The 25517-nt window shown below is 39.8% G+C and overlaps 1 protein-coding gene across 1 annotated transcript; it reads left to right on the plus strand.

Moving 5' to 3' along the window:
* Positions 1-148: 148 nt before the first annotated feature.
* ube2h (ubiquitin-conjugating enzyme E2H (UBC8 homolog, yeast)) lies at positions 149-24797 on the plus strand. The gene is made up of 7 exons (XM_014994108.2): positions 149-613; positions 15283-15359; positions 16543-16617; positions 16692-16731; positions 17688-17740; positions 20650-20778; positions 20868-24797. Exons 1-7 carry the CDS (start codon positions 561-563, stop codon positions 20990-20992), a joined length of 552 nt encoding a protein of 183 aa, XP_014849594.1. The 5' UTR covers positions 149-560; the 3' UTR covers positions 20993-24797.
* Positions 24798-25517: the final 720 nt, after the last annotated feature.

Consider the following 25517-nt stretch of genomic DNA (forward strand, 5'->3'; position numbering starts at 1 on the left):
GCATAAAAATATGATGAACCCATTCCCTGGTCTCACCTTTATTGGTCAGCAGTCAATCATTTTGCTGACCAATCATGTGGTCTATAATTGTATTAGCGCCGCCCCTTAAATTTGATGAGTAAGGTTCAGGACGTGTGCGTATACATATTTAAATGGTCAGGTAAACAATTGTTTGCTTAACTTTGAATTCATAAAACATCAAAACATTTGGGCTGCTTCTAGCACTTTTGGCCCTGGACAGTAGTTTCCAGTCTAGAAACTACAAACATGGCCATATTTGGTGGCGTTTCTAGTCGCACATATATGGCGTAATTCGCGGAGGGATCCCTGCTTGTCAGAACCATGGTGAGATCGCAGAGAAGGCAGTGAACAGGAGATCTAACGTATAGCTCAAACCCTCAATAGGACGGAGACACTTCACCGTGAGGAGGTTCTGTCGTGAACATCTGGGAAAACAAATGTTAACTTTCGGATAGTATCGACCGCTAGACTGTCTAGCGTTCCTGGGAGCTGGCTTTCAGCTGACTTACTGGCGTTCTGCGGTGGAAATAGCACAAAAAATGTCGTCTCCGAGTCCGGGTAAAAGGCGAATGGATACCGATGTGGTGAAACTGTATCCTTTTTTTAAAAACTGAACATAAACAACAGTATGTGGTAACATCCGTCATGTATGAATAAGTGCTATGTGAGCTGTTTAAATGAATGCTCCTCGTTAGTCCTTGTATGACTAAACATATAGTAGGCATTTCTGTGTGAATTAGTGCTGTTTTGTGTAAACAACATTTTGATAGCAAAGCCAAGTGTTAGCTATTTCTGTCCTGCGAACCTTCAGTTGCTTATCGGGACAACTCTATTAGCCAATCACATCGGTCACAGGTTCATGTAGCGTTTATGCACAATATGTGACAAACATTAGCTTAGTATGCTGTGTATATTTTAAGAATGTCCCGGAGCAAAGCTAGTGTTCTGCTGTTATGTGAATGTCTTTCATCTTGTCGGACCACTAACGGAACCAGGACTACACGAATCACCTTGTGGCAGTTTGGTTTCTTTGTCCAGCTTGCTATTTCTTTTTAGAAAAGGGGGGGGGGGGTTGAGTCAAACTGCCCCCTCAAACGTTTACGCAGGAGCTTGTTTACATAACGTAAGGTTAACTGAAGCAGCAGCTTTCTTTTGTTTCACTCCATTACAACTCCATTACTGTTCGCGTCGTTGAAGCGAGTGCATTTTTCGGCCCGTCTTTATGCCGTTGCTTTGTCCACCGACACGCTGAGGTTTTGTAATTTTGTTGTTGGAACGCAGCTGAGCTTTGCTGTGTAGTCTGTTGGTTAATTTCAACATCAAAATGGCCACCTGATCAGTGTATCTGACTCTGTTTCACTGTCTCGTAGCTTACTGGTGTTAATTTAGAGAGCTGGATTCTGTAGTTTATGAACAGCATTCGTTTTCACTGGAGTCTGAGCTGCAAAGCAGGATCTAGTTTGTTCCTACTTTTTTTTTTTTTTTTTTTTATTACTGTTATTATTATTGAAAGCCTCCCTCAGCTGACTTGTTTTTGTAGTGCTGCTGTATTTTGGCTCTGACAAAAGCGAACTGTCCAGCTGAACCAGAGCAGCAACAAAACACATTTCCAGCCCCATAAATTGTTCGTGAACATTATGAACTGGTAGCCCCTCTTTTTGTTGTTTTTTGTTCCAGCACGGTGAAAAAACCAGCTAAGTGATTGGGCAGCCTGTTACTATCCGGAAACCACAAGGGGGAGGGACTTAAAACAGCTGATGGGATGGCAGTGAAGCTTAGTCAAATAAGGGGTTTGAAGTGGGCTGGTCAAATGAAATCAGTAAGGGAAGGTTGCCCAAACAGGTTTAACAGATTTATCAAGAAAGGGGGCAGAATATGATAAAAAAAAAAAAAAAAAAAAAAATTAGATTTTAATACATTTCTGTTTTAACTTTAAAGCTACCAACCAGGCTTTTTTTGGAATCAACCAGACCCTGTTTATATGTAGTTTAGCTCTGTATAATGTAAATGACTTGATAGTTAAAAAAAAAAAAAAATAATAAGATTTTTATTTTTGCTATTTTAGCCAATGAAATTTCCCATCCCCATAGCAAATTTTGACTAGAATACTCACATTTTCTCATATTACAACCATAAACGTCAGTGTTTTATGGGGATTTTATGATGCCATACATCAGGATGAATTATTGTATAATTGTGAAGAGGAAAGAAAGCCATATGTAGTTTTCAGATTTTTTCTCTCTCTTTCTCAAGTATAAGTCTGATGATACAGCATCTGTGCATTAAGCTGCTCGTGATGCGGTTAGTGCTGTACATCTCTGTTACGTACTGTCTAGAGATTGAAATATTTGCCAATTCTGCTTCACAACCTCTCAGTCAGATATGAATATTCAAGTCTTGCCAGAGATTCTCTGGCAAACTAATTGGATTTAGTTCTGGACTTTGAATCACTTCAGTCTCATGTCCTGGTTGTTTTCCAGGGCCGCTTTGTATTTCCATCCATCCAGCTTCTTGACTAACTCCCATGTCCCTTCTGAAGACATGCATCCCCCCTTCAGCATGATGCTGTTGCCACCATTCTTCACCACATGGACTGTTGTATATTGGCCAGAAAGTTCAGTCTTGGTCTCGCATTCTTCCCTAAACTGCAGTTGGAACTTCCTATTGCTATCTGTACAGCAGTGGCTTTTTCCTTTTTTTTTTTTTCTTTTTTTTTAATCTTGCGACGTTTCCTCAAAGTTCGGCTTTTGTGAATTGCATGACTAATATCGTCCTTTAAAAATATACATATATATTCTCTCACCTTAGCTGTGGATCTTACAGTTTCTGCTAATCTTCCCTTAGAGCTGCACAGTACATCGACCTGTAATAGTCCTTACAATTTCCAAATGTGCAACATGTAAGAACACTGCTTGGATTTCAAGAACATTTATAAACAACAAAACACACAGAAGTTTTATATATATATATATATATATATATATATATATATATATATATATATATATATACCAGGACAGATGAGAATGACCAAGTAGTTAAAACATCCATATGGTTTAGTTGATGTTTGCTTCAGAATTTGTTGAAATGTGTCAGAAGTTACTCATCTGCCATACTTTTTTTTTTTTTTTTTTTTTTTGTAATACGAATGCCAGCTAATCAGCTTGATGCTGTTGACCAGAATCCCACACAGGGCTACATTTTCCGGGCTTGTTCTTTAAACCAAACAAACGAGAAAAGGAAAAAAAACATTGTAATTTGTAAAATTTGTAATTTGTGGAAACTCGTACGCTGTTACTCAGCTGTGTGTTTCTTCAGTCCAAAAATACACACATCAGACATGTTCCTCTAATTTTGGCCTACTCCCTGAGGCATTTTGTTGCATTTGCTTATGAGAAACTGCACTTGTTTGAGCAAGTCTTTTTTTTTTGCTTCCCCTACTTGACACCCAATGTGTTTATTGCAGCTGTGACAGACGAGTGAAACAGACAGTAAGACTTTTCTGTCTTTCTTCCCCCCCCAGTGCATAAAAAAACCTTGCAGTAGTTGTACAGCCGCTCTCCTCATTCAGCTGCCTGACTGACAGGCTGGAGCAGATTTGCTGTTTGCCACCTGCTCAGCTCTGCACAATGAGCTGTGTTTTTTTAGCAGAGCATTCAGCGTTATAGCGGTCAGCAGCAAGTGTTCAAGAAGGCGAGCGTGTGTTTAAATGCCAGACTAAAACGTGGGATTCACCGCCTTCTAGGTTTTGTTTTTTGTGTGTGTGTGTGCGTGCGTGTGTGCGCGTGTCAGAATTAAAGCAGTCTACCTCAGTCTGTTTGGATTCTCAGAAAGCAAAAAAAAAAAAAAAAATCAAAACTTTGCAGCTGAAACCTTTCTGTGCCGCTTATCTGCTCCCCACCGTGGGTGTAACTGAAGCCTGAAACTCACACCACTTTTAAGATGGCTTTGGAGAGGTTGCATGAATTAATTTGCGGTGAACGCCAGAGAGAGTTAAGAATCTGGAGCGGAGGCCATGAGGGAATTTGTCATCATAAATCTCAGAAAGATCTCAACGTGTAACATCATTGGTTTAAAGCTTCTTTTTTTTTTTTGTCCTAAGATCAATGACAATTTGCTTTTTAATTTGTTTTTTTCTTTTTTAAATATATATTTATAAGCTCATAGCTGCTTTGCTCAGTTCCAAATTTTGCCCAAAAGCTTCTTTCTGTTCTTTTGCAGCTTTTTACAAAGACGTTTAGCCTTGAGCAGCAAAAGGTGTTCATTCTGAATCTCGACCTGTGTGACTCCTCCGCACCCCCTCCCCCAGTTATGCATTCCATGTTGCTCTTGAACTTCTCTGGAACACGGTGTTCTTCAGTGAGGATCTGTGCAGACTGTGACATTGCAAAGAGCTTTAGGTTCAGCCTGTTGTGCGGGATTAGCTGTAGCTTTCTCTCTCGTATGTGTTGATGGTCACATTTGTTTCAAAGGATGTTAAAGTGGCTGGTTAAAATCCAGGTGAACAAATGTGGATCCATGTTGTAGCTGAAACTTACTCGGTGACTTGTTTTTACATTTTGCTTCATTACTGAAGGATGCAAAATAAAATTTGACATAATTAACATTTGGAATGAAAGTTTGGTTTTTGAGCCGATCCTCTTTTTTTTTTTTTTTTTTTGAAAAATGGCTCAACCTCATTAAAACCGGGCAAAGAGCATTCCTGAGCATCGGTTTTAAATCTTGTACGGACTTCCGGTTGAATTTAAGTCAGGACTTTGACTGAGCCTTTCTTCCATACGAACACGCTTTGATATTAATAATTGCATCGGAACTCTGGTGGTGCGTTTAGGGTCGTTGCTTTGCTGGAAGGTCGACCTCTTTTTTTTTTTTTTTTAGCTCCAGTCATTTTCTTGCCAACGCTGACCTGCTTCCCTGGCTCCGCTGAAGCATGACACTGCCACCACCGTGTTCTACTGTGAGGATGCTGGCCTTTGTTGCAATGTTTCGCTCTCAAGAAGTTTATATTTTCAACATAGGCTGTCTTCCTGATTGGCTTGAACAGAGGTTAGGTTAGGCTGAATTATATTCGGGCTCTCAATCTTGTTTTGCTATTTTTCTTTGCAAAACAATTTTTTTAGTTTTTAATTTACCTTCCACTTTATTAAGTTTTTGTTTGCTATGCAGCATTGTGGAGACTTATTAATGTATCAGCACTGATTGGTAAACGGAGTTTGACAAAGGAGGTCTGACAAGCTCAGTCTCTGACTTTTTTTTTGTTGTTGTTGTTAAGCATGTATACATTTCAGACTTTCCATTTCTTAAATCTTCATACCATGAAAGGGTGTGTGAGTGTGTGTTGGCAAGATTAAACTATGATTGCAGCGTGGAACGGAGAGGAGTTCCATGAAGCATGGCCAGTTATAATTCATATTCAGGACTATTGGGATTTATTAGGGAGGGGTCCTGCATATTTATGCTACCCTAGTATCCATCATATTAACGCCGCATAATATGGCAGCTTTTTTCTCTCTCTTTCTCTCTCTTCCAAATCAGCTCATTTTCTGAGTTTCTTTTATTAACAGCCCCCCCATCCTTCCCCGTTTAAGTTGAATCCCCACTCCTGAGCTTTATCTGCTCTCCGCTTTTGGCCCCATTGTGCTCTGGTAGCGAGACATCCGCACGGCATCAGCGCGCCGTTCTTTTGTGTTTCCTCATTTACAGGAGCCCCTGTGACCTCCACCTCCTGCTGCTGTGTCAGAACGTGTCACCCAGGCACAGGCGGCTAATCGGACCTCCACCTCCACGCTCTCCCCCCGCGCGCCCCCCCCCCCCACGCCATTATCGCTGGACAAACTGAACGCGGTCTGCTGAAGGGAATTACCAGCAGTTTTCCTGAACGAGCGACTGATGTGAGAGAAGCTGGAGTTGAAGCAGATTTAGTGTTTTTAGATGGAGTGGGATAGCTTCACAGCATTGAAGTGGGTAAAAAAAAAAGAGGAAGAAGTTTGAAAGGTGGGGAAAAAAAAGCAGACAACAAAGATGGGATACACTGTAGGGTGTTATGAGTTTATTCATCTACCCTTTAAATCTGATACAAGAAGTAACGACCATGAATGTTTCGAAATTAAGCTTTATTGTATTTGATGCTTTTAACAAAATGTTTATAATATTTTCTGATTATCATAACTGATACGTTAGACCTTTATGGTGGCTCTGGGTTTATTTTTTTTTCTCTCCACTGTCGCCACATACTTGCTCAGAAAGCGGAATGGCTACAAAATTCACAATACTTTTTATTATTTCCTCTCTATTCAAATGATTGCATTCAATTTACTTCTCACTGACTTGGCTGTTTGTTTGTTTGTTTTTTTTCAGTGATTAAAACCAGCCCCAGGAATAGTTTTACATTTTATTTATTAAGCGCTTAAGCTAGTTTTGTTGTAACCACGTTAGAAAACCCTGCAGTTTCAACATGACGCTCACTTCTCTCTATCCCAAACTTGCTTCAGGCACTAACTGTAAGGCAAACTGTTACTCTATGTGTGCTTCCTAGTATTAAAGGAAAACATTTTTTTTTTTTTGCATATATAGTAAACATTAACCCTTTATTTATTTGACTGGTTTCCTCTTTTTACGCAGTTCACCAATTTTTTTAAATTGGTATAACTGTAAATATATTTATTCAGTCTGTCTGATATGTGTATGTATATATATATATATATATATATATATATACACTTACTGGTTGTTTAATAGGTCTAACAGAATAGCCTGACTGACTTTTGAACAAAGCTATTGTCTTAACAGGTCTCCACTTTGATTGACAGTCTTACTTTGTGGGTGCAGGAGCCGGTCTCCTTCACTTGGAGGAGATGTGAGCCCCTCTGCGTTAATCCCACTGTGCTTACAGTGACGCTTCCTGCACGCATGGCTGAGTTCCCGCAGAAAAACAGATGGACTGAACTTCCTTATTGTTTCGCCTTTTTTTTTTTTTTTGGCACTATGGTAGCTTAGCCAGTCTTTTTCATGCATGAGTATAACCATCATGTTTGTTTGTTGTGTTTTTTGTAATTTTATTACCTTCTAAATGAATTTGTCTGAATGTTGAAAATGTATTTACGTAAAGACCCTTATCAAAGAGCGCACGTCCACAACGTCCACGCCCCATCTTTTTAATCAGCTGCTGTTCACTTCTTGTCTGGAAGAAATTGATAAAATGAACACTGCATTTCATATATATATATATATATATATATATATATATATATATATATATATATATATAATTTTTTATTTTTCACCACTACTTTGAATTTCAGGTTAGCTATTCCCTCATTACACAGCTGGAAATCCTCCTTTTGTCGTTCTCACGCCAGACAGCAAACCTCGTCTGAGGTTTCCTCATTAGGCTGTCGCCTCAGATTCGGCCCGTTGTGTCTCCTGCCCTGGCTCAGTTTTGTGTTCATTAATGATCGTGTCATTTGTTCCTGCGCGCACGCAGCCGAGACGCGCGTGCGCGCACAAACGCACACATGCGTGGACGGGCCCCGGCGTGCTATAGCTGTAAATAGACTGTTGATTTAGTGAAGGGCTGAGAGGAGGAGCAGCTGAAGGATTCACATTTGATTGCGGTGGGTGGGCTCTCATCTCTCAGCAGTGAAGACAAAGAACTTGGCCTGTTCATTTCTGCGCTGCTTCAGCTCGCTCTCTGGGAGGTAGCCTTCAATGTATTTGGGCTTTCATCTAATGGAAGGCAAATCTGCATTGCAAAAGGAGATTTCTTTTGGTGTTGAGTTTTTTTTTTTGTTTTGTTTTGTTTTTAAGGTTATCTCAAGGCCTCATAGAGTTTCAGGTGCATTATTCTGCTTTTTACATTTGTATTTTTACTGCTAAAGAGTTCCCCTCGTCTTATTTTTAAGTCGGTAGTTCATTTCTTGTGTAAAAAAAAAAATCTCCATAGGTCTGTTTTATTGACCTTTTTCAAAGCAAAAACTAAGTAAAGTTATTTGCACTTCATGTATTTCCCATCCAACCTTTAAAGTGAGTGCACCACTTCATCTGCCAGACATTTACATGTGGATCTGAGTGAGTCAGGCCTTTGGGGCCATGTGTCCATTGATATGTAAAACCTGCTGCAAGGATTTCTTCTGCGCAGCCCACACATGCTGGCCCCACCATCAGTATTCAGACACCGAAAGTGTCAGAAGGAGCTGAAAGCTTTGAGAGCAAGTCGGTTTAAGCTGCACTTTTGTTCTGAAATGCCAAACTTGAGCTGTTTGAACATTAGTAAAATGACCTCAGTTTGAGTGGAAGCTTTTGTTATTAATTTGTGGTAAACACTGGAGGCTCTTCTGTAATAGAGGATGCTATGTATGTATGTACGGAAGGAGGAATTCTTGCTGTCATGTTCACTCATTGGCACATTTGTGATGTATTTTGGTGTGTCTGTCATCGCAATGCAAACAAACTGCATCAATGAAGGACAGATGACCAATCATTGATATCTTCCACAAGGAGGGAAAGCCTCAAAAGCTGGTTGTTCAGAGGGCTGTATCCAAGTAGAGTCATAGAAGATTGAGCGGAAGGAAAAAGTTGCATTCTTTGTCAAGCCACCTCTGAACCAGAGACACCAGAAGCGTCTTTTCAGATGACGGTTAAGTTTGCATTTTGTTTGGAAATAAAAAGGCTCCAGAGTCCGGAGGAAGAGAATCCATGTTGCTTGAAGTCGAGTGTAACGTTTCCAGTCGTTGATGATGATCTAGGATGCTGAGGTTCAGTCAACACGGTCATCTTAATGTTCCTTCCTGCTGATAAGTAGATTGTGGTTTCGTTTTCCAGCAGGACCGTGCACCTGTCCACACTGATAAAGGTACCAAAAGCCGCTTCAGTGACCATAGTATTACTGTGCTTGATTGGCCTGCAAAGTCACCTGGCCTGAACCCCAAAGAGAATCTATGAGGCATTGTTAAGGGGGAAGATGAGAAACATAAGACCCATCAGGGCAGATGACCTGAAAGCCGCTGTCAGAGCAACCTGAGCTTCCATTACTCCTCAGCAGAGCAATGGGCTGGTTGAGGGCATAGAAATGAACATACTTCTCAGAAACTTGACATTCGTGCCTAAAAATATTGTATTTTTTAATCTCTTTTTTTTCTGAAAAACACAAATTCAGGTTTCCACCATCTATAAACTACATTGATCAAAATGACACTAAATCAAGGCTTTAAATATGAATCCGTGTAATGAATCCGGATATAAGAATTTCACTTTCTGAAATGAGAGACAAACCTTTTTCTTTGTTTTTGATGAATTTCACACTTTAGTTCTTGTTGCCTCACAGCACTGCCAACTTTCGACAGCAGTTCAACAACCCTTACTAAAGTTTGGTGGATTAAAAAAAAAAAAGTCTTTGTACTAGTCATGAGTCATCCAGTTCTGCAGACATGATATTTAGACGTACTATGCAGATTTCTTTTATACTAAAGCTCACTAATAATTCTTGTACACGGGTCAAATATGACAGGTACAGTAACACTATTACTATAATCTACAAGCCAAAGTTACTTACATTTAGAAGTAGTTTCCAAATCAAAATGCTTATTGTGCAGAATATTATTTATTTTTGCTATTCGACAGCTGAGCTCATCCATCTTGTCAGCGAGAAAAGAATGAGTTCTTTTTCAGTAAGCAGAAAAAAACCCATGAAAAGCCAAATTTTAGGTGACAGAACTGTTCATGTTCTCATCAGCAGTTAGTAAAGTGCATGGAAATCTCTATCCTGGATTATTTGTATGTAGTGAAAACAAAAAGGGATCAAGAATTGCACCTTGTGGATCTCCTTCAGTGGTAGTTTGCAGTAGTTGACAAGCCAGTATTACCCGACTAATCAGTTGAGTTATATGCTAGCCCAGCTAAGCTAACCGAATATTCCTTGGTTTTCCCGCCCTTGTTAGTGCATTGTGTTAAGAAGTGAGTGGCTGTGTAACTGCCTGATGACAATTTGTCAAAGTGCTGGGCTTTTTGACTGACTGGTTTATTTCTGGGTTGATTTAATGAATAAATGTAGGATTGTTTCGTATGATAAATGAATGTGGCTGCTGGAGCATCTTGTGATTTCTGAAACTGTTGCAGCAAACGGAGCGCAAACTATAAGCTAGGGAGCATGTGAACTGCAATATATTCAAGCTAAGATCACATGTAGTAGGTACTGATAACTGACTTTGTATTTTAGTTCTTTGATCATAATAATACCCACCCAACAGGCGCATAAAGCAGTAAGAGGTCATAATTGTATATATTATATTATAGTTTTTTCCTCAACTGGAAAAATGTACAAATGGATTTCTTTGATTTTATGCGCTTAGAGTATTTAAGACCCCAAGATGCATTAAAAAAGTTACAGGGAAATTTCAGAAGTTGCCGATTCAATAGACTTTGGCACTCTTAACGGTATTTCTTTTCAAAATTAATAGTAAAATTTGTTAAATAACAGTTTCTCCTGGACAAATGTGATGGATTAAACTGCTTCGTGGCTCATGTTAATATCAGTGATGCGAGGTGAGAAGGGAGTCATGGGTCACTGAAGTTTGTTGATAATTACAAGGACGGGAGGATGAAACGGTGTGCTTGGCTTTGATCTGGTTTAATCTCGTTCCCACGGCAACGTCCAGGCCCGTCGCTCAGCTGCGGCTGCCGTGCTCCGCTCGGGGCTCGACCTGGGTTTTTCCAGGCGGCGTGCTCGGCGTGTGCCGTCGCGCAGTAATCTACTTTGCTCGGTGGCATACAAAGTTGAACGCACAAACAGCCATATTTGAATGCTGGATTGGACTTTAAACGGAGCAGCGTGCACGCAAAGCGATTGCGAACCAATAATCTCCGAATTAAATATGCAAAACGAAACTTTCCGTAGGCTCTCGTTTCTGTAACGCCACTGAAAGAACAGTTTATTTATTACAACGTCAAAGGTTGTCGGTTTTCAGATGGATATTCTGGTGTCTCTGTTCTTGTCAGAAGTTTTAGAATTGCATAGATTGGAACGTTTTTAAGGATTTCTTTTCTTTTTTTTAACTTTGTGTAGTTCTAGTTTCTGTTTTTGTGGAGGAAGCCTACCTGTCGCTCACACCCCAGTGACAGCCTCTGTGTTTCCTGCCTTTCATCTTCAAGTTTTTTTTTTTTTTTTTTTCCATTGTAAAGTCTTGCTTCAAGTTGAGTTTGAGGCAGAGAAAGTGAAACAGAGGTCTCTGGTGCAGAGTTCCTCATCTCTACTATAAAACTTGCTCTGTTTCCCTCTGTCTGTTGAACCTTTCTTGTTTCTTCTTCCCTTTAAAAAGTTTCACCAACACTCCTTTCTGCAGCCTCTTTAGTCGTATGTGTGCTCACATACGACTAGATGCCAGGTCCAAAGTATAAATACTGTACATCACAAACCGCGCTTGACATACTCTGTATTTATAGTGAGCTCTCATACACAAATGATTTAATTAGGACAAGTATTATAGATTTTACAATAAGCTAGATCTAAGTTGGTCTATAAAGTAGAAATGCCTTTTATTATAGAATTGATTCAGATACCAACTTCAGAGTAGTGTTATGATGATTTGTGAAACATAAAAGACCCACACTGAAAAATGTCTTGTAATCCGATCCACTGAATGAAAAGCTCAGCAGAAAGATCTAGAAATCTTCAGAAACTCTGCAGGCTGTTTGCCAGCGCTTCATGTTGCTTTTCCCAACTTTGATATCTTTTTCTCTCTTTAATGTATGAAGATTATAACGCTAACAATTTTTTTTTTTTTTCTTTTTTTGAAAGCATCATCTCATTCTGTAAAAGTTGAACAAAACAAGGAAGCAGAGCGGTGTTTTCCTGCCTCCCGCTGCTCGCGCACAAAGCAGAGAAAAGGGTTGTGAAACTTTGAAATGAGTTCAACAAACGCCGTCTCCAAGGAGGAGATGTTTGAGTGCCTATGACACCACATTGTTTGACAGCAAGCTGTTTATAATTCACCGTCATGTTTATTTTTCCCTACTTGGAAAGAGGTTGAGCGGGACGTGATATTTTGATCCCGGGGTCAAACGGGGATAGTGGCCTGGAAGGGCCAGAAGAACAACAAACATGTCTGCGCCGCAGCTGAAAATGCCATTTACCGAATATACTTGCGCATCAGGCTGACGACGCGCTCCGCAAACAAACCGAAAGTACACTAGGAAATGCAATCGGGCTTTATTTATTCATAATTCATGTTAGAACTACAAAACTGAGCGTGTTTTGTCGGGGGTTTTGACGTGACAGATGAATACAGTCGTAGTGAAGTGGAGTGAAGGTGATTCGTGGTTTTGAAATCCACACTGAAAAAAGCCTGACAGGCCTTTGTGTTCAACCCCTTTTCCTCTAACGCCCCCTGAATATAATTAAGTGCAACTAACTGGCTCTAATCCAGCTATATATATTTAAATCTCGAGTTGGTAAGCTTACAGGCAAAACTCTTCACACTACTTTATATTCTGGTTTCCATGTGTGAAATAGTGTTTGAAGTCTTTCCCAGGTGTGTGTGTGTGTGTGTGTGTGTGTGTGTGTGTGTGTGTGTGTGTGTGTGTGTGTGTGTTTTGTTGCTGCTGGTTTGACTGACCCCTGTGTGTTAGATTATGCGTGTGTATATAAAAAGATATTGACCTGGTACTGTCCTCAGATTATGATGTGTACTAATCCAAGTTGGGGGATGGACAGGTGTTATGCGAAGATGGGGAACCACGAAAGAGCTTTAATAAAACATCATAAAATTCCGTTTGTGCACATTTATTATTATTATTATTTCATCTTCAGGTTATTCTAGCGTGTATGTTTAAGAGAAACTCATTTAGTATGCATCCAAACCCAGTTTTTGGTAACGCGCCACCCGGCGTACGTCCATCCTCGCCTTCTGAAGCCGCTCTAGCAGCAGCTGTAGAAAAGAGAGGCTTCTTTTTTTTTTTTTTTTTTTCCATTTTCTTTTGACCGATTTCCGTCACATTCCTTTCTGGAGCGTAATGCAGTCGTCTTCAACAGTGACGCGTTGTTAATTTGGTCTCTGTGAGAAGCGATCGCCTCGAGCCTTCCCCGTCTGAAACTAAAAGCCAACGAGTCAGAGCACCGGGTCACGTGGCGACTCCGATCAGATACAATTCATCACTCCGGGTTCAGACTTGCTCGCCACGCCGTCGTGTTAATTTGTAGTGCCTTGTTGCTGGTGGGGTGATGTAAAGGAGATGGAATGTACCCAGTCCAGCTGTGTTCGCTGTCAAAGCGAAGGACGTTCTCAAGAAAGCACGGGCGGGTAGTCGTTTGTCGTGATGTGACGAGCTCGAGTCAAAAATACTACGTTGTCATGGTAACAGCTGAACACTTTTCACAGGGGCGTCGGGAAAACAATCGAACAGCAGCAGCAATTATTCCTGCTGTTGTTGAGGTAATGCAACATGGCTTTCATAGTAATTCCATCTGACATTTATGTTGACATCATACAGAGACATAATCAAATGTATAAATTCTCTGTTTTAGTTGAATATTTTTAGGTGTTTTGACCAAAACAACTTAACCGCTTGTAGCTTCCCCTCCAGCATAGGCATGATGCATGACACTCCTTTGGTTTGAAGGAAACTATTAGTTATTTCTGGCAGGAAATTGTTCCTAAATGCTATTTATTGCACTTCCTTTCAGCCAACTAACCAGAAGCTTGTAGTGACATGCGGAACAGGACAGCACTGTGACCAGAAAACAACTTAATTTACACATCAGGAATGATGTAACAGAAAGTTTCAGTGGTTTTGATCCCATAATATCAGTAGGGGAACCCAGGCCTTGTACTACTTGAAAAAACAAAACATTTTTGAAGATGAAATTCATAAATTTACTTTTTAGTATGGGCTGCAATGATTTATTTATTTTAATCTATTAATTTGTTTACTTTTGGGATGCCGCCTCTTTATTTTTTGCCAAACTCAGACTCTGGCTTTTGAGACGTCTCGTCTCAAACACAAGTTTTGGCGACAAAAGCGACAGTTCCTTTTTAAACCTTATCTGAAGTGACGATCATTTTACCGCCTACGTTTGGGGCATACGTGGGTTTGACGTCCAAAACTATGACGTTCTGTCCCGTAAACAGAACAGCGTATTTGGATTTGCTTTCGACATCAAAATAGTATGGATGTAGGCTGAAGCTTACCCGGGTTTGACTTGGAGACTGAGAGGTTTTTTTTATTATTATTATTATAATTTTTTAAAAAACTGGCTAACTAATTTTCTCAAACAATATAGTAAAGGCCTCTTATGCTTTCATATATTCTGATGACACAAAGCATTTGCGTCCATTTTTACACCATGAGGTCGGGTCCAACTTTGATTCTGAAATGGTTAACCTGCCGCATTATCAGTATGGATTCTTATCCCCCAACCTTGTTGCACTGTTATCTTCCAGTTTAACCGTTGCCGCCCAAGTTCAATTTAACCCTTTGATATCTGTGACGCTACTAATGGGGTACGCTCTCAGTCTCAATCAAGCACGCTGCTGCCTTGTGTCTGTTTTCGGTCTTATTGTACATGTTTCATGGACGATTTATTCACTTATTCTTTTGTTTTGCGTCTTGTGGTTCTTCTCTCTGCCCCACAGGGGGAAAAAAAGGGGGACGGGGGACAAATGGGATTTAAAAGAGTTCAAATTTGAGCAAACATAAGCTTCACAGATGTTTGTTTCATGCAGCTCGAACCTCTAGGGTTTCTTGTTGTGAATTTTGTGCTTAACTCAAGGACAACTTTGAATTTCTTCTAATATGATTTTCTCCTGTGATGCATATTTTAAGAATCATTTAATGATCAAATTTAAATAATCAGAAGAGCTTTAACCTTGAATGGGGGGGGGGAATAAAATATTTGTGGGGGAGGGAGGAGAGAGAAAAGGCCAGTGGTTTGTGGTTAATGTCCAAATAAAATCATATTGTTTTTTTTCCTGCATATCTTTGTTTATTAGATTATGTTTCCTACTGGAGATTTCTTAAACTGTTAGTACACAATCTAAAATGGAAAAAAGAGGGGCTAAATGGGGGGGGAAATAGACTTAAGCAATTTGTTGCTGTGCTCTTGCAGTTAAACCATGGAAGAGAATAGAAAAGCAAACTTCAGATGTTTTCCATCTTCCTATAGAACCAAATTTGAATGACTTGATTTTTTTTTTTTTTTTTTTTTTGTCTGACTGGTTTTGTTTTCGTTCGTCTCCGATCACAAAGCAGTTTTTCTTAACAGCCTTTCAGCATCGAGAGCAAGCATGAAGTCACCATCCTCAGTGGACTCAATGAATTTGTAGTGAAGTTTTATGGCCCACAAGGAAGTAAGTATTCCTGCTTGATTTTATTATTATTATTATTATTTTTTTTTTTTTTTTTTGCAATTTTCATATTTTTATTCCATTTTCAGCCACATATGTTCTCTGCTTCGTTAGTCACTTTAATGTTCCTCCAGCCAGTCGTTTATCATCAACCAGTTTTTAAACGGACATGACCTGAGATGAAATTCTCATCATGAGCTCCAAGGTTATCCGCTCAAGAAATCTCAATATTTTTAACACAATCTTATGCGTTTACAGCAAGTTGGCGATGACGGAGCTGTTCTCGTATACCTCTGCAGGTCTGTTGTAGATACTGAGAAGCTTGTACAGAAGTAGACATAGAACATCTAAATTGCTGTGTCATCAGCATAGATGTTAAAACGTAAAGCAGAGTTCAGAATGCCCTGTCATTGGCTACGTATATTTCTAGAAAACAAAGGACCGAGCATTACGCCTTGTGGAACCCCCTTAGAAGTTTTCAAGGTCTTACAGTGCAGAATATCTTATGTTAGCCTCTTGATTAGGTGGAGTGATGTGGTTATTTTTCAGTTACAGATCTCCAGAACACACACACACACACATACACTCACACAGACACCGATAATGAATGCTATCCTAAAAGATCAGGGGATTCTGTTGTGTGAAAAACGGAGGTTCCGCACAGCTGGGTAGGAATGTAAAATGAATTGAAACCAGACCTCAAGCTATGAAGTGTGAAACAAAGTAGAGCCACGGCCTCATCTGCAGGAAATACTTCCTCCTTATTGTGTTCACAACATCTGCCACACGCTGCCCCTCATGCATCGGTAAAAAGAGGAAGAGGCTCCTCTTGATGACTCCAAACTGTGTCAAACGAAACGTCGCTGCTGCTGCTGGACGCCGACGTACATGTGCGTCGTCATCCAGCCGTAGCAAGCGTGTGTCGCTGCCCACTTTCAGCACACGAGGGTCTTGTTACACACAGCTATTCTGGGAGAGCAGCACACTCGCTAAAGTCGCTCTCATTCCTCTTTTGATGTCTGCGAATAATCCCGAGATGGGAGCGCAAAGCCCGGCCGCAGCGGAGAAAATCGACGCAACTTGAGGGCCGCTGGAGTGTGTGAAGGGTGGAACGTCAGGGAAGTAAGGCAGTTTTGTGTGCTTTGTGGTCTTCCTTTATCGTCTCCTTTCCTCTTGTCATGCACAGCGCCGTACGAGGGAGGCGTGTGGAAAGTGCGAGTAGATCTTCCTGATAAATACCCATTCAAATCGCCATCCATAGGTAGGAGCTCTGCTGTCACGCATCCGATGTTTAGCTTTAACCGAGACTGTGCTGATTTCACTTTGCTCTTTCAGGATTCATGAACAAGATTTTTCATCCCAACATTGATGAAGCGTGAGTCCATTTAAGTCAAATATTTCTAATTAGTTTAAATAAGTGTTCTGACTGTTTGTGGGGGGTTTACACTGTAATTACATTACATATATTAGTATTTACTATATTTTATTGTAAAGTTTATTAATTACTGGTCCACAAAACATTAAGTCTATTGTTAAAAATGTACAAAAGTTTTAGTATGGACAGTATGTGAGGACATTTTTGTTCCATTGAGAGTGAAGATTGGAAGGAGAGGATAGATTTCTCACAATGATTGTTATAATTATTTTTAAAAAAATGGCATCAATAGAACTGGTAAGCATAATTTACACTAAGTATGAAGACATACAGTTCTACTAATTAAGAAATATTCTTTTGAGCACACCACACTATCTATAGGATTGGGGTCCAAAGACAGATTGGGTTCGTTTCTGGTTGAGAGAAACTGATTCTTATTTAACACATCTTCGCTTTTCAAAGAACTTATGATTCCAATTCACTCTTAATCCAGCCCATAAGGTGGATAAGGTATTTAAAGGTTAAATAGACCTACAGCATCTCACACCACACCACTGATGAACTCCTAACTTCATTCTGACAGAATAGTTGACCTGGACTCTCCTACCAGAATCTGAAGAGCTTGTTGAAAAGACATTTCTGGCACAAACCTCGCTTTCAGTCATATTTAAGAAGTTTAAAAATGGTTGAGGTTGATGTTTCGGGAAGGCCATTCCAAAAGTTTAATGTTTGGCTAGTAGATGCATTCTTAATGTGTGATTGGTGTCATGGTTTTGTTGGGATACCCAAGTGTGTAAAAGTTTGATTTGAGGAATTTTAGGAGGGAAATCCTATGGGCATCTTGCTAAGAAACATTTCCCCCTGATATTAGTGAGGGATAATTGATATATTTGAGCATATAGATGTATATCCATCACCAGAATTTTCCCCAACTCTGCTTTCCTCTGGGTTTTCAGGTCAGGAACAGTGTGCTTAGATGTCATCAACCAGACATGGACAGCTCTTTATGGTGAGTGGCTACACAGACGTACATGTATAAATGAAATTGGCCCGCCCAAACCCATGTGAGTAACTCGTTGTGGCACAAACCGTGTGAAAAGGGACGGATAGCTAGCCCCTTGAGCACACCAGACAACCACTGCTGGGTCCTAATCTACTTACTGGGGTGGGGGGAAAGTAAACACTAATAAGGTAACGCTGTAACCCGCCAAGGTCAGGAAACGTTCACCTCAGACAGATGAGTCTCTGTTTGCCGGCTTTAAGATGGCTTGCTCTCGTTACACTTCCAGATTAGTTTCTCATGATGTCGCCTCTCTAGAGCTAAAGCAGCAGTTGAACTGAGAAATGGCGCCATAGTGATGTAAAGAGCTGATGCTTCGGTGTCGGTTTCTGTTGATTACAACCGATGCGCTCACATGGAAAGATAAGTTTTAGACTCATAGTCTCCATTTGTTTCTTTGATAATTTGTGCTTATGTCTAGAAGAAGACAATCAGATTGGAGAAGGGTGTTTCAACTGGGCCAATAGCCAGAAAATTGTGTGTAGGGCCTAAAGATGAGGAGGTACTGAAAGCATTAAAATGCGCTAATTGCTTTGAAAAGACAAGGGAAGCTGCTTAATTTGACCAAACTCAACAGTGACACTGAGTGGAGAAGGGGAGAATTGCAGGTTCTCTAAAAACCTATGACCAGCTATGAAAAAACCAAGTTTGAGTCAAAAATATTTGATCTCATTACTTTACAGATTTTTAAAACGGCACCTTATCGAGTTAAAAAAAATAAATACTCAAACTTTTTAAAAAACAAATTTCACACAAATCTTTATATAATAAATCATAGAACTCTGTAGAAAACTGTACAAGATTTTCTAAATAGGTTTTACAAATAAAAATGAAAATGATGGTATGTTTTATTTGTTCATCCCCCTTTACTTTGATCCCCCTAAGTGCAACAATGTACAACCCCTGGCAAAAAGTATGGAATCACCAGTGTTGGATGAGCAGTCATTCAGACATTTCATGCTGTAAAACAAACTCGGATCAAAAACATGACACAATATTAAGGTCGTTCCAAAGTGCAACTTGTTGGCTTTCAGGAACACTCAAAGAAATGAAGAGAAAACATTGTGGAAGTCAGTGAATGATACTTTTATTGACCAAACACAGGGAAATAAATATGGAATCACTCAATTCTGAGGAAAAAAGTATGGAATCATGAAAAACACATAAACAAAAGACCATTCAAAATACATCACTAGTATTTAGTTGCACCATCTTTGGCTTTTATAACAGCTTTTAGTCTCTGAGGCATGGACTTGATGAGGGACAAACAGTATTTGGTGCCTACTCTCTTTGATAGCAGTTGCCAGATCAGCTTTGCAGGTTGGAGCCTTCTTGTGGAACATTTTTTTCAATCTCCACCACAGGTTTTCTATTGGGTTGAGATCTGGACTATTTGCAGGCCATGACATCGACTGAATGTGTCTTTCTTCAAGGAATGCCTTCACTGTTTTTGCCCTATGGCACGATGCATTGTCATCTTGGAAAATTATTTCATCATCTCCAAACATCTGTTCAATTGAAGGGATGAGAAAACTGTCCAAAATGTCAATGTAAACTTGTGCATTGATAGAAGAATTAACCACAGTCATCTCCCCAGTGCCTTTGCCTGACATGCAGCCCCATATCATCAAGGACTGTGGAAATTTGGTTGTTTTCTTCAGGCAGGCCTCTTCATAAATCTCACTGGAACGGCACCAAACAAAAGTTCCAGCATCATCACCTTGTCCAATGCAGATTCTTGACTCATCACTGAAGACAACTTTCATCCAGTCATCCACAGTCCATGATTGCCTCTCCTTAGCCCATCGGAATCTTGTTCTTTTATGGTTAGGTGTCAATGCTGGTTTTCATTTAGCTTTCCTGTATTGAAATCCCACCTCCTTTAGGCGATTTCTTACGGTTCGGTCACATACATTGACTCCAGCTTCCTCCCATTTATGCTTCATCTGTTTAGTTGTACTTTTTTGGTTTTCAAGACAAATGACCTTTAGTTGTTTGTCTTGACGCTTTAATGTCTTTCTTGGTCTACCAGTACGCTTGGCTTTAACAACCATTCCATGCTGTTTGTGTTTGGACCATATCTTGGATACAGCTGACTGTGAACAGCCCACATCTTTAGCAACCATGCGTGAAGGGTTACCTTCTTCAAGAAGTTTCACAATCCTCTCTTTTGTTTCAAGGGACATTTCTCTTGTTGGAGTCATGGTTCTCGCCACTCCACTTCGTCCAGCAGCCCTCCAAGGTGTCATGACTGCAGGTGTTTTGATCTGCACACTAACGGGCACATCTAATCTGGGGCAGGTGTCCATTTAGGGAAAGGAAATAGACTGGGTGTGTCCTTTTTTCTACCTCCAATTTGAGTGATTCCATACTTTTTTCCTCAGAATTGAGTGATTCCATATTTATTTCCCTGTGTTTGGTCAATAAAAGTATCATTCACTGACTTCCACAATGTTTTCTCTTCATTTCTTTGAGTGTTCCTGAAAGCCAACAAGTTGCACTTTGGAATGACCTTAATATTGTATCATGTTTTTGATCCGAGTTTGTTTTACAGCATGAAATGTCTGAATGACTGCTCATCCAACACTGGTGATTCCATACTTTTTGCCAGGGGTTGTACCTTCATAAGTTGCCTAAAAGGAAAGGCAGGGCCATCCATCTGAACTGTCAAGAATGCAAAATGCCATTGGTTACTCTGGAGGAGCTGCAGAGCTCTACAGCTCAGCTGGGAGAATCTGAGAGGAAAAAAGTGGCTTAGACAATGGGTTCAAATTTCTCCGTTAGGTTTAGCTCTAGTGTCTGAACTTTTTGGAGTGGTCAAACTCAGAACTTTTTGTTGTTGTTGTTTTCATGCCTAGATCTGACCAACATCTTTGAATCGTTCCTGCCCCAACTGCTGGCTTACCCAAACCCCATCGACCCCCTTAACGGCGACGCAGCTGCCATGTACCTTCATCGGCCAGAGGAGTACAAACAAAAAATCAAAGGTTAATCCTAAACGAGTTTAAAAAAAAAAAAAGTTGCTCTTTTTATTTTAATTTAATTGTGACTCTGTTTTCTGTCTTTTCTTCTCCAGAGTACATTCAGAAATATGCAACAGAGGAAGCTCTGAAGGAGCAGGAAGAAGGGACGGGTGACTCTTCGTCTGAAAGCTCCATGTCTGATTTCTCAGAAGACGAAGCCCAGGACATGGAGTTGTAGTAATAAAGGGTTCCCTCCCAATCACTCCCCTTCCTTAAACCCCCAACTCCCCCCCACAGAGACTATATTTGATTTCCTAACCACGAGAAAGCAGACTTATAATATTCATATTTAAACAAGTTGATTTTTTTATTTTTATTATTACGACTAAACAAGGATTTTTATGGATATATAGCCTTTGGTGTGTTTTGACAGACCCCCTTTCTCCTCTGTAGTCGTTCTCCCCGATAGCGTTCACAATCTCTGCTGCATTTGTTCGATGTTGTAAAATTCCTCCCTCCACCCGAAGCGTCCCGTTTCTTTGCTTAGACTTTTTTTTTTTTTTTTTCTTTCTAAATTTGACACAGCCAGTCATTTTCCTCCATGCAAATTGGCAACGTGCCGGTTGCTCGTTTGAAGGCGAAAAGTGCTCCCATCTCCTCCCAAGACAGTATTTGTAAAAAAGAAAAAACAAAAAAAACTTGATAACTTTTGAGACAAAAGTTGGCTTTGCTTGCAAATTTGAAACGAAACCCGTTCTGCATATCCCTCCCCCGTCCCTCTCTGCTGTGCTGGTTGCGTTGCGCACAACTGTTGCAAACTAGAGCAAGGAAGGGCGAGGAGGGGGAAACGATGCTTCTGTTTTATTCAGGTTACAAAACTCTTATTATAAGGCACACAGCCACAGTAGATGCTCATCGATGAATGCAGAATACTTGCTAAGCATATCTCTGGTAACATATACTAATGAAGAACAACAGTCTGGAATAATAAGGTCTGTTTCGGTTTAAGTGCTGTGTCGGATGTTACATATTTTTTTGTTTTAGTCTTTTGACCGTCTTGGTGTTTAAAAGAAGAAAAAAAACAGGCAGATATTGCAGAACAAATGAATGCCTGTCTGACTACAGGGTGACATGGATTGCTCTGGGTATCTGGTTTAAGCGCATTTGGTTTAAAAAAAAAAAGTCTGTAATATAAACTATATTTTGGCCTGTTTTTTTTTTTTTATTAGAATAAAATTATTCTCATTAGTCAGAAAGCAGATTGTCCTTGTTGCTAAAAACCAGCATGAAAGGGAGTTTTAAACTTGTGAAGCATCCCACGCCCAATGATCTTTGAGTTTTTGGGTTGATCGGGCTGAAAATGAAGAGCGCTTTTTGTTCTGTTTCTTAGGTTTTTCTTTTTTTTTTTTTTTTTTTTTTTTGGTCGCTATATACAGGTTAGTCCTTCTCACATTCCACTGCTGCGCTCTAACCCCTTTCTGATCGGACCGACCCGTGCTGCGTTACCTGACAAGAGGCAGTCTGCTTTTATTAAGAAGAAGGCAAAGACATTTGGGAAAGAATTTTTTTTTTTTTTAATGTAGAAATTGGTCTCCTTAAACTAAAACAAACATCTTAGTGTGGTAAGTAATGATGCCGAAAGAACATTACAAGTGCAAACAGAAGTTGTTTCTATTGCCTCAAACTTTTATTACCTGTACTCTTTAAAAGAAAAAGAAAAATCGTTCACTTTGTGATAAAAATATTGAGGGTTTTTTTTTTTTTTTTTTTTTTTTTCTTTGTCTTTTTAATAAAGTATCTGTATACTGCATATTGGCTCTGGCATCCTAAAAAAAAAAACAGTTTGAGCCAAAACATTTAACTTTTTGATGCTGATCAGGGTGGAAAATTGGTGCAAATCCAGAAAACCGACATATTTTGTAGCTCTGGTTCCCAGGATGAAAAATGCATGCTTTCTGGGAAGTCATCACATCACCTTCAGTTTAAGCCCCCTCCTCCCTCCTCTTCTGTGCCTCATCGTTGCATCAAGAAACTCGGCAAAAACCATGTTTTTAAGAAGCCACGGAGACGACTTATATTCTGGAGGAGCACATCGTTTTAACTCTTCCTTCTTTTTCTTTTCTGGGTGCGACTCCCATTCTGTTGTGTCTTTGTGCGGCGACACAGAATTCATCTGAAACGCCCCAGGTTTTATTATAGCTAATGTTTGAAGTACTCTTTGCTTCTGTTCTGCGTTGTGGTTAACCATGTTTCACCTAGAAGGTATTAAAAAAAAAAAAAACAAGCTGGAAATCATGCAGGAATTGTTGAGCTGTTTTTTTTTTTTTTTTTTTTTTTGTTATGTCAGGATAGATAGATTTGTCATTTGGTACACCTACAAATTAGGTTCCTTTAGTCATGGGGAATTTTCACTCTCTCATCTAACCGTATAGACGCACCCGCTTGAGCTTGTACAGCGATTTCACACCAGGCAGGTTTTATTTTTTTGAGCTGTAGAGGTTGTGACAGATCTGACTTGTACAGAAAGCAGAAATGTGGCTCGGGTCTTTCTTCTGTCGGACTGTTTTTGTGCTCTTGGACATCCACTCGTTCGAATGCAGAGGCATCCCTTTTGTTTTCGGTTTGTAACAGAAATTTTTTATTTTATTTTTTTAAGATGTTTTAATTTCTCTCACCTGCAGCTGTGTGGCTTTTGGTGAAAGCTTTCCTTTTCAAGATGTTCCACGTGTTCCCTTCTAGTTTACGTACTGCTTGTGACACTTGACTTGGCCATCCTAGGAACATATATTTTTAATATACGAGCTGATTTATCATGCAAACATCTTTAAAAAAAAAAAAAGATACTTTTAAAACCATCTAGAGTGGAAATGCACCAGTCGGTGAGCCAGAAATTGGAATCTGCAAGTTTCCTTTTGGTCATTCTCTCATTGTCAAATACTGAAATCCCTCCTCCTAATTAAATTCCTAAAATTAAGACTGAACATTTTTGTCATAAAAATGCATCGGTGCATTTATTTAAGTTTAACTGAAATCAGACCAAACTTGGGGTCACATTCATTGACGCATCCATGAGGATAATCTTGTAATTTTTTTCATTTTTTTGTGTTGGATTCAAAAACTAACATGTCTGTCAAACAATTTGCAACACTTTTTTTTTTTTTTTTTTTTTTTTTTTTGTCCTCGGAGGTCATTTTTAGTGGCTGGGAAAAGCCTGATGGATGCATCTCTACTTCAGAGATATTGCTGTACCGGAGAGCGCCGAGGTTGGCGTGTTTCCAGAACAGAATCGTGAAAATAAGGTCGACTTACCCAAATATGAGAAATGACTTCAACTTTTCTGGCACTTTGCATCCGCTGAGCGTTGAGGCATCTAGTTTTGACCTGATGTTGGTTCCCATCTTGGAGCTTCTTGGTTGTTGAGGACCGTAATCTGTGCTCGCCTGCGCACATTGTTGGATAAAACGACGAGGAGCTTAAGCCAAACTTCAAAAGCCCCCACTCTTTGTTAGCACAACCGAAGAGTCGTCTGCACAAAAGGATCCCGCCTCTCTCTCTCTCTCTCTCTCTCTCTTCCTCTACTGTGTTGACTGTGTCTCCTTTTAGCAGTTGCATGCTTCTCAGTGCACACCTTCACTCAGTTTCTGGTGCTTGTGTGGATTTTCTAACCCCTTCCAGGCACTCCTACCATCATCAGGCCCTTTTTATCAAGCACACACTGCGTTGAACATGTAAGTTTGAAGGGGGGGAAAAAAACAAAAAAACTATGTATTTGGTACCTATTGTGTGATACTTGCAGCGTTTAAAAAGGCAGAAGGTTTTATGTTTTGATCTGTTTCAAGAAGTTCATTCTGGTCTTAATTTGTTCATCTTATTTTCCCTTTTTTTTTTTTTTTTTTGCCCTCCCTCCCCCATTGTGAAGTGGGCATGCTTGTCAAAAAGACAAATGCCCTCTGTTAACAGGCTTATAATCTCATAAATAGTTGTGTATAAAATAAACTGTTATAACTTCTTTTTTTAATAAAACATTGAATATGTATACGCGCTTCCGTGTGATGCTGATTTCTTTTGTACGCTTGGTAACTCCTATAGTTAAAACTGCCATAAAAGATGCATTTGTTTTGTTCTCTTAAAAGTCAGAAAATATTGCATCTATCCAGCAAAATAAAGATTAAGAAGTGAGAACTTCATTACATTTATATTTATTATCTTGGATAAAAATTATTTCATGGATAAAAATTTATTTTTTTTGCTTTAGTCTATTCAAAAATTATTGTTTCAAAACGACATTTTAATTGGTTATTTTAGTAGATAATGACCCACATTTCAAGTTCAAATGGAAGTTTTTTGCTTCCCACATTATTCCACTAGGTGTCAGTGTGGCCTCGCTCAGCTGTTGGTGCAGAAATGTCCAGAGTGAGACGTGCTTCCTGTCAGTGCTGTGAAACTGATGGAGCACATTAGTTTCCGTTGCTGTTACCTGAAATGTAGGTGGTTCATGAACATCTCCTGAGGTTTAGCTTCGTTTTTTATTCCATGGTAAATGAACTACTTGGACTGGAGTTAACAATTCCCTAATTTGTTGCGTACCCTGAAAATATGACGGTCGCTGCGTGCTGTTTAACCAGTGGACCAGACGAGGGCGCTAGCTCATTGTCCGTTCCGCTGCCCCTCAGCTGAAACTCCCCACCGGCCCTCTGTATAATCACAGCAGGGGGGGATAAATGCTCTGACATAAGGCTGTTTAATCCGCTCTCCTCTGAAAA

This window comes from Poecilia mexicana, unplaced genomic scaffold (assembly GCF_051168715.1).
Source record: "Poecilia mexicana isolate PSO_F unplaced genomic scaffold, ASM5116871v1 scaffold_23, whole genome shotgun sequence".
NCBI lineage: Eukaryota > Metazoa > Chordata > Actinopteri > Cyprinodontiformes > Poeciliidae > Poecilia > Poecilia mexicana.

Excerpts from the sequence above, each read along its gene's own strand:
- ube2h (XM_014994108.2), top strand. The coding sequence starts at position 561 with ATGTCGTCTCCGAGTCCGGGTAAAAGGCGAATGGATACCGATGTGGTG. Across the intron at positions 16,618-16,691 it reads ATTCAAATCGCCATCCATAG|GATTCATGAACAAGATTTTT; the intron begins GTAGGAGCTCTG and ends TTGCTCTTTCAG. Across the intron at positions 17,741-20,649 it reads GACATGGACAGCTCTTTATG|ATCTGACCAACATCTTTGAA; the intron begins GTGAGTGGCTAC and ends TTTCATGCCTAG.